Here is a 9,578-nt window from a genome sequence, read left to right on the forward strand (position 1 = left end):
AAGTTTAATAAAGGGAGCCACCATAAAGTAAAAAGCATGTGACAACCTAGTTGGAGTTTGCTAAATGGCATGTAAAGGGCTCATGGGGTAAAAGACACTTTGGACTGGTGGGATTAAATTTAAACTCCAATAACTATTTTGTTGAAAAACAGGCACTGCACATCACCTGGCTAAACCATCCCATGGGTGAACATAGTGAAAGCACCATGCTATGGGGGTGCTTCTCAGAGCTAGGAAAAGGAAGACTGGTAGGACTTGAGGTATCATAGATTGCAGCATTTGTAAAGATGACCTCCTCCAAAGTGCACACAAATGTGAAGTTGGTTGACAGTTCATCTTTCGACAGCCAAAACAACACTGGAGTGACTTTAGGGAAAGTCTCTAAATGTCTTTGGGAGCACCTGCTAAAGCCCAGATTTAAACCCCTAACCCTAACCCCATCTGTGGAGAGACCCGAGGATGCTCCTCTCCTGAGTTTACAAGAATCAGTCATGAAGATCGGGACAAACTGCCCAAATTCAGGTGTGAAAAACTTCTAAAGACAACCAAGAAGAATTGAAGCTGAAACTGCTGCCAAAAGGGGCTTCAACAAAGTACTGAACAAAGAGTTTAATACTGAGAAAGAGATTTCAGGTTTATTTATTTATACACTTCATCATTCTGGGTGATTAAGGACAGGGCACCAATCTATTGCAACACTTCAGCCTTGTACATAGCCAATCATCTCGACCCAACCTTGCTCATAAATGCAAAAATCAGTGTTTTGTTCATTTTCTGTCTACATCATGATGGCCCCACCCGTTGAAAGTGCTCCATTGAAGGTTTTGACACTGTGTGTTTTTACTCAGCTGGTTCAGTCCAGCTGTGAAAATTATGGATCAACACATCTGGATTCTCAGCTGTGATGTAAACACATCTAACAGTTCAGACGACCTGCTGAACTTTAAACATCACCAACAACACACTACATTCCAGTTAAAGAAGTGAACTGTAGTAAACTATACTGTACTGAATTATACAGTACTAACCTATACTGAACTGTACTAAACTAAGGTTAGTACCTTAACCCTAATAGCTTCGACTATTAAAGTATGTGTAATGTGTGTAATATGTATGTGTATGTGTGTGTGTGTAAACAGTGTGTACTTGTGCATCAGACAGAGACAGTACAGAAGAAAAATCTTTACTGTCATTAAAAGCATGTTTTACAGATACAGAACCAGTCTGATCATCTCTTACATAAACTTAAGTAAACACACACACACACACACACACACACACACACACACACCTTATATACACAAACCTATTTCTACAGTGAAGTATTCAGACCCTTTGCTGTGAGACTCTTACTTGCTGTCAGGTGCATCCTGTTGTTTTACTCATCGCTGAGATCATCAAACTCAGGGGGACTGTTGTAATCTGAATTGATTGGACATAGTTTGGAAAGGCACGCCAGGGTCTTTAAGGACCCACAATTTGCACTGCATTAACAGGACAAAATCAAACCATCCGAGTCCGAGGAACTCTCTGTGGAACCCCACCATGAAACTGTACCAATGCCGAGATCAGGGGTCAGAGTCGGGTCTGATTCTTTGGGTAGAAAAACAAGCACCCCGTCTCACAAAATCACACGCAGTGCACTCACAATCACCTGGCTGATACTTTTCTACAGTGAAATATGGTGATGATGGCTTCTCAGCAGCAGGGACAAGGACACTGGTAAGTGAACTAGTAAGAATTAAGGGATGGATGAATGCCACCAAATAAAGGAACATAGAGTGACAGCTCATCTTTGAACAGTTAAAGCAACACTGGAGTGTCTTTAGGGAAATGATCTGAGCTCTGAACGGCGCCAGAGATCTGACTTTAACCTGATCAAACATCTGTGGAGAAATCTGAGGATGCTCGCTATCCAATCTGACAGAGTTTGTGATGATCTGCCACGAGGAATGGAATAAAAAGTCCAGTTCATTATAGAGACATTGTTACTGTGATCATAAATCACGAAAAAACCCCACATTATTTACAAATAAATCTGTTCTAAACACACAACCAATATCTGTAGCATGACATATTTATATCAAAACTTTACATACACACATTACCTAAACACACAACATCAACAAAAGTATGTGGACACCTCCTGTATTTTCTGGATTTAGGTGGGTGCAGGGTGGGTGAAGATGGATGAAGGCCGGTGCAGGGTAGCTAGAGCTCCGTGATGTTTCAGGTTACACAGCAGCGTCTCCAGGGCGGGCGAGTTCAGAGGGCACAATTACTTGCTTTGTTTCTGCTACACTCGTCCTTCTAAATCTGAGAAGTTGGAGGGATAAGGTTACAGGAAGCTGGAGATTCATCACTTAATCTTCTGTTCACTTCCTGTTGTGCTGAAGACCTGCAGATGAGGGGTGGAGTGGAGAGGACAGGATTAGAACAGGTTTCCCACAATCACCTGCATGACAGGACATAAAACACACTTTTATAACACAGAACTCTGATAAACCAGATATGTGTGTATATTTATGTGCAGCAGGTACATCAGTGTTGTTGGGATTTTTAAATCCTCTTTATTAGGAACACATACCCTGTTAGTGCTGGTTGTAGGTGCACAGTTAAAGACACAATGTGTGATTATCTGGTGTTTTATTAGTGGACACTTTCTGATCACATCTCGCTGGTTGTTTTGCTTAAACATCGCAAATGATTTTGGAGAGATCACGTCTCTACAGGCTTTTCTTCTGATTTTGGAAGCTCCTCAATTTTTATTCTTCCTCAGTTTTAGAATGAAAGTTTCCTCCAGAGAAAATAAAAACTGAAATCTGATTCTCTGAGTTTGTTAATAATGGAAGAATGTGCGGTTCATGAATCACCCAGGTTTCAAATTCTACAGCACAAACACTTCCTGTTGAGCCTCAGTTACTTTTCTCATTTTACTCTTTAAATATGTGAAGAGTAAACACACACACACACACACACACACACACACACACACACACACACACACACACACAGCTGAGACGTGCTGTAATGAGATGTACTGTAATGAGACGTACTGTAATGAGACGTACTGTAATGAGACGTGCTGTAATGAGACGTGCTGTAATGAGACGTGCTGTAATGAGACGCGCTGTAATGAGACGCGCTGTAGTGAGACGTACTGTAGTGAGACGTACTGTAATGAGACGTACTGTAATGAGACGTGCTGTAATGAGACGTGCTGTAATGAGACGTGCTGTAATGAGACGTGCTGTAATGAGACGTACTGTAATGAGACGTGCTGTAATGAGACGCGCTGTAATGACACGTGCTGTAATGAGACGTGCTGTAATGACACGTGCTGTAATGAGACGTGCTGTAATGAGACGTGCTGTAATGAGACGCGCTGTAATGACACGTGCTGTAATGAGACGTGCTGTAATGAGACGTGCTGTAATGACACGTGCTGTAATGAGACGTGCTGTAATGAGACGTGCTGTAATGAGACGTACTGTAATGAGACGTGCTGTAATGAGACGCGCTGTAATGAGACGTGCTGTAATGAGACGTGCTGTAATGAGACGTGCTGTAATGAGACGTACTGTAATGAGACGTGCTGTAATGAGACGCGCTGTAATGAGACGTGCTGTAATGAGACGTGCTGTAATGAGACGTGCTGTAATGAGACGTGCTGTAATGAGACGTGCTGTAATGAGACGTACTGTAATGAGACGTACTGTAATGAGACGTGCTGTAATGAGACGTGCTGTAATGAGACGTGCTGTAATGAGACGTGCTGTAATGAGATTCGCTGTAATGAGATGCGCTGTCCAGTTATTATTAAAAATACTTCCGCTTAATAGAATTCAACACAAACAAAACTGTCATTGAAACCTTGTGTGTGTTACTCACTGTATGATGTGTGTGTGTGTTACTCACTGTATGTGTGTGTTACTGACTGTATGATGTGTGTGTGTTACTTACTGTATGATGTGTGTGTGTGTTACTCACTGTATGTGTGTGTTACTGACTGTATGATGTGTGTGTGTTACTTACTGTATGATGTATGTGTGTGTTACTGACTGTATGATGTGTGTGTGTGTGTGTGTTACTTACTGTATGATGTGTGTGTTGTGCTGTTCGGTCTACTGATGCTCTGTTGAGGTTCACTGTGGGAGAAGTGTGGACCGAGTGGGCGGGGCTTCGGCAGGCCACCACTTTCTGTCTCATCACTGGGGGAGCGTGGAATCATGGGATGGCTCACAAAACCACCAATCACACTGATAGGGGGAGGAGTTAAAGTGGATCAATAAACTGATTGATTGTTGTATCAGTAATTAGACATAATTGTCAGTTTTATCAGTCACTGTATAGTGTGTGTGTGAGAGTGTGTGTGAAGTGTGTGTATACATGTGTGTATGTATGTGAGTGAGTGAGTGTGTGTGTGTGTGTGTATACAGTGTATCACAAAAGTAAGTACACCCCTCACATTTCTGCAGATATTTAAGTATATCTTTTCATGGGACAACACTGACAAAATGACACTTTGACACAATGAAAAGTAGTCTGTGTGCAGCTTATATAATAGTGTAAATTTATTCTTCCCTCAAAATAACTCAATATACAGCCATTAATGTCTAAACCACCGGCAACAAAAGTGAGTACACCCCTAAGAGACTACACCCCTAAATGTCCAAATTGAGCACTGCTTGTCATTTTCCCTCCAAAATGTCATGTGACTCGTTAGTGTTACTAGGTCTCAGGTGTGCATAGGGAGCAGGTGTCTTCAATTTAGTAGTACAGCTCTCACACTCTCTCATACTGGTCACTGAAAGTTCCAACATGGCACCTCATGGCAAAGAACTCTCTGAGGATCTTAAAAGACGAATTGTTGCGCTACATGAAGATGGCCAAGGCTACAAGAAGATTGCCAACACCCTGAAACTGATCTGCAGCACAGTGGCCAAGATCATCCAGCGTTTTAAAAGAGCAGGGTCCACTCAGAACAGACCTCACGTTGGTTGTCCAAAGAAGCTGAGTGCACGTGCTCAGCGTCACATCCAACTGCTGTCTTTGAAAGATAGGCGCAGGAGTGCTGTCAGCATTGCTGCAGAGATTGAAAAGGTGGGGGGTCAGCCTGTCAGTGCTCAGACCATACGCCGCACACTACATCAAATTGGTCTGCATGGCTGTCACCCCAGAAGGAAGCCTCTTCTGAAGTCTCTACACAAGAAAGCCCGCAAACAGTTTGCTGAAGACATGTCAACAAAGGACATGGATTACTGGAACCATGTCCTATGGTCTGATGAGACCAAGATTAATTTGTTTGGTTCAGATGGTCTCAAGCATGCGTGGCGGCAATCAGGTGAGGAGTACAAAGATAAGTGTGTCATGCCTACAGTCAAGCATGGTGGTGGGAATGCCATGGTCTGGGGCTGCATGAGTGCAGCAGGTGTTGGGGAGTTACATTTCATTGAGGGACACATGAACTCCAATATGTACTGTGAAATACTGAAGCAGAGCATGATCCCCTCCCTCCGGAAACTGGGTCGCAGGGCAGTGTTCCAGCATGATAATGACCCCAAACACACCTCTAAGACGACCACTGCTTTATTGAAGAGGCTGAGGGTAAAGGTGATGGACTGGCCAAGCATGTCTCCAGACCTAAACCCAATAGAACATCTTTGGGGCATCCTCAAGCGGAAGGTGGAGGAGTGCAAAGTCTCGAATATCCGCCAGCTCCGTGATGTCGTCATGGAGGAGTGGAAAAGCATTCCAGTGGCAACCTGTGAAGCTCTGGTAAACTCCATGCCCAGGAGAGTTAAGACAGTTCTGGGAAATAATGGTGGCCACACAAAATATTGACACTTCAGGAACTTTCACTAAGGGGTGTACTCACTTTTGTTGCTGGTGGTTTAGACATTAATGGCTGTAAATTGAGTTATTTTGAGGGAAGAATAAATTTACACTGTTATATAAGCTGCACACAGACTACTTTTCATTGTGTCAAAGTGTCATTTTGTCAGTGTTGTCCCATGAAAAAATATACTTAAATATCTGCAGAAATGTGAGGGGTGTACTCACTTTTGTGATACACTGTATGTGAGTGTGTGTATTTGAGTCTTTGTAGAAGGCAGCATTTCCTACAAAAAATAAAAGGATCATAAAAACATTTAGTCTTTATTTGGGTTGATTTTTTATTTTCTGTTTAATATTAAAAGACGTTCAATGATCTGAAACGTATGAGAAGCAAAAACAGACCTGATGAGATCAGCATCATTCCTTCTATCAGGGGGCAAATACTTTATCACAGCTCTGAAATGCTCAACAAATCCAGCACGTTTATTATTATTATTATTATTATTATTATTATTATTAATTGAAAAGTTGCTCATTTTCTTTTCTTTTCAAATTAGGTGCATCAACCAAACAGTGTTAAATTGTTGGAGACTGATGATGTTTATTATAAAATGATATTTATTGTAGAAATAAAAATGTGTTTATTATGTTTAACTGTGTTTATTATGTTTAACTGTGTTTATTATGTTTAACTATGATTATTATGTTTAACTGTGATTATTATGTTTAACTGTGTTTATTACAGTGGGGAAAATAAGTATTTGATCCCCTGCTGATTTTGTAAGTTTACCCCCTTACAAAGACTTGAACAGTCTATATTTTTTATGGAAGGTTTATTTTTACAGAGAGAGACAGAATAACAACAAAAAATCCCGAAAAAAAAAAAACATTAAATAAAGGTTATAAATTAATTTGTATTTAATTAAGGGAAATAAGTATTTGATCCCCTACCAACCAGCAAGAATTCTGACCCCCACAGACCGGTTATGTGCCCATGAGGCTCACAAATTAGTCCTGTCCCTGTATAAAAGACTCCTGTCACAGAATCAGTTTCTTCCATTCAAATCACTCAACCACCATGGGCAAGACCAAAGAGCTATCAAAGGACGTCAGGGACAAGATTGTAGACCTGCACAAGGCTGGAATGGGCTACAAGACCATCAGCAAGAAGCTTGGTGAGAAAGAGACCACTGTTGGTGCGATCATTCGAAAATGGAAGAAATACAAGATCACAGTCAATCACCCTCACTCTGGAGCTCCATGCAAGATCTCACCTGGTGGGGTAAGAATGATTCTGAGAAAGGTGAGGTCAGTCCAGAATTACACGGGAGGAGCTTGTCAATGATCTCAAGGGAGCTGGGAGCACAGTCACCAAGAAAACCATTAGTAACACACTTCACCGTAATGGATTGAGATCCTGCAGTGCCCGCAAAGTCCCTCTGCTCAAGAAGGCTCATGTACAGGCCCGTCTGAAGTTTGCCAATGAACACCTGAATGATTCAGAGAAAGCTTGGGAGAATGTGATATGGTCAGATGAGACCAAAATTGAGCTCTTTGGCATCAAATCCACTCGCCGTGTTTGGAGGCAGAGCAATGCCCAGTGGGGATGGTGTTCTGGGGTCATATCCAGCATTTCTCTGCTCCCAGCTCCCTTGAGATCATTCCAAACAAAAACAGGGGATCAAATACTTATTTTCCCCACTGTATGTTTAACTGTGATTATGTTTAACTGTGATTATGTTTAACTGTGTTTATTATGTTTAACTGTGTTTAACTGTGTTGATTATGTTAAACTGCGATTAATGGTGTTTATTATGTTTAACTGTGATTATGTTTAACTGTGTTTATTATGTTTACCTGTGTTTAACTGTGTTTATTATGTTTAACTGTGTTTATTATGTTTAACTGTGTTTATATGTTTACCTGTGTTTAACTGTGTTTATTATGTTTACCTATGTTTAACTGTGTTTATTATGTTTAACTGTGTTTATTATGTTTACCTGTGTTTAACTGTGTTTATTATGTTTAACTGAGTTTATTATGTTTACCTGTGTTTATTATGTTTACCTGTGTTTAACTGTGTTTATTATGTTTAACTGTGTTTAACTGTGTTTAATATGTTTACTAGTGTTTAATAGTGTTTCCTAAATCATTATGAATTTAAAAACAGAACAGCTAAACAGTGGCAACCGGTGATGGTGGGGCTTGAAACGGAAACCTTCTGACGACTAGTCCAATGCTGTAACCTGATTGACCTTATTACTGTGCCAGCATCCGACTCCAAACAGCTAGACCAGATTAAATACCAAAACAAACCGGGTTTTATCTCAGCACTGATGAGCACTTCACAATTCCAAACAAAAACTTATTTCTACTCTCATTTCTACTCTCATTTCTACTCTCATATCTACCCTCATTTCTATTCTCATTTCTACTCCATGAAAACAGAGTGAAGATTTCGCTGCTAAATTAGAAGTTAAGGGACGCAACAGTGAGACTCAGGTATGTAGTTTCCTTCTCTTTAAGACTCTGTGTAGACTGTTAATCAGGTGTGTGTGTTATTATGAATTATTATATTATTATTGTTATTATTATTAGGAGTTACTTGTAATGAAATCAGTTAAACTAGCGTTACCTCTGTGAGCGGCTGCTAGCGTCCGGTCCAAACGATTCCTGAGACAAGCGCCAACAATCCCAATCTGCAACTAATCAGATATAAAACATTACAGGCATTAATATCAGTACACAGACACACACACAGACACACACACACACAGATTACCAGTCCATGATCTGAAGCTCTAAATATTTGAGTCTGAACTAAAATGTTTTGGTAGGAACTAAAAATCTGCTGGATCAAAAAAATACAGACGCCACCTTAATGATTCTGTCTGTTCTAAAGTGTTTTTGTGTGTGTGTGTAGTGTGTGTTTTATGTGTGTAGTGTGTGTAGTGTTTTTTGTGTGTGTAGTGTGTGTGTGAGGTGTGTGTGTGTGAGGTGTGTGTGTGAGGTGTGTGTGTGTGTGTGTGTACCCTGTGGACGGTGGATGGAGTTGCTGGTACTCGGCCGAGAGTTGAATGAAGAATCTCCGACTCTGCACACACACACACACACACACACACACAATCATCCACTCATTTTATTATTTATTATTACACTTATTATTATAATCACTGACATTCACCCATTCACCCACTCACTCACTCACTCACTCACTCACCCACTCACCCACTCACTCACTCACTCACCCACTCACTCACTCACCCATTCACCCACTCACTCACTCACTCACTCACTCACCCACTCACTCACCCACTCACTCACTCTCACTGAATGTGTAGATGTGAACTGATGTTAGAAATGTGCTGGTGCTGTTAGAAACGTGAGGCGATACAGAGGTGTTGGGAGATGAAGATGATGAGATGGAGCAGCAGTGTTTGATTAACACTGATGTTGATTCAGGGATGTTGTACAAATGTTGTGTAATAAATGTTTAGTTCCTGTTTGGTGAGATAAAGATCCCGCTCTGTGCATTAAGAACTGTTTAATTAGTGGGTTGGTCTGGTGTACGTAACAGCTACATAAACACAGAGCGCTGTGGGGTGGAGCCGACCATAAACAAGAGATTAAGAGTTTAATTACTCATCAGATTAATCAGTGAAAGTGTGAAAGGTTTTGATAAACAGTGGAGCGTGTGTTATAATAATAATAATAGCAATGATTGATGTGCTTTTATATTA

The 9,578-nt window shown here is 40.8% G+C and overlaps 1 protein-coding gene across 5 annotated transcripts in view; it reads right to left on the reverse strand.

The window, feature by feature from the left end:
* Positions 1–1,166: 1,166 nt before the first annotated feature.
* The window catches only part of LOC134331345 (lisH domain-containing protein ARMC9), a 25,097-nt gene continuing 16,685 nt past the window's right edge, over positions 1,167–9,578 (reverse strand). For 4 of the 5 annotated variants that reach the window (XM_063012713.1, XM_063012714.1, XM_063012716.1 and 1 more), the window contains 4 exons: positions 8,871–8,932; positions 8,474–8,543; positions 4,096–4,259; positions 1,167–2,398 (listed from right to left, as the gene is read on the reverse strand). In XM_063012713.1, the coding sequence (XP_062868783.1) occupies positions 2,376–2,398; positions 4,096–4,259; positions 8,474–8,543; positions 8,871–8,932 (319 nt within the window). In that variant the 3' untranslated portion in view covers positions 1,167–2,375. Of the gene's footprint in view, positions 2,399–4,095; positions 4,260–8,473; positions 8,544–8,870; positions 8,933–9,578 lie in introns of those variants that run through there. The other variant, XM_063012717.1, reaches the window with a different exon arrangement.

Source organism: Trichomycterus rosablanca, chromosome 17, assembly GCF_030014385.1.
Source record: "Trichomycterus rosablanca isolate fTriRos1 chromosome 17, fTriRos1.hap1, whole genome shotgun sequence".
Taxonomy (NCBI): domain Eukaryota; kingdom Metazoa; phylum Chordata; class Actinopteri; order Siluriformes; family Trichomycteridae; genus Trichomycterus; species Trichomycterus rosablanca.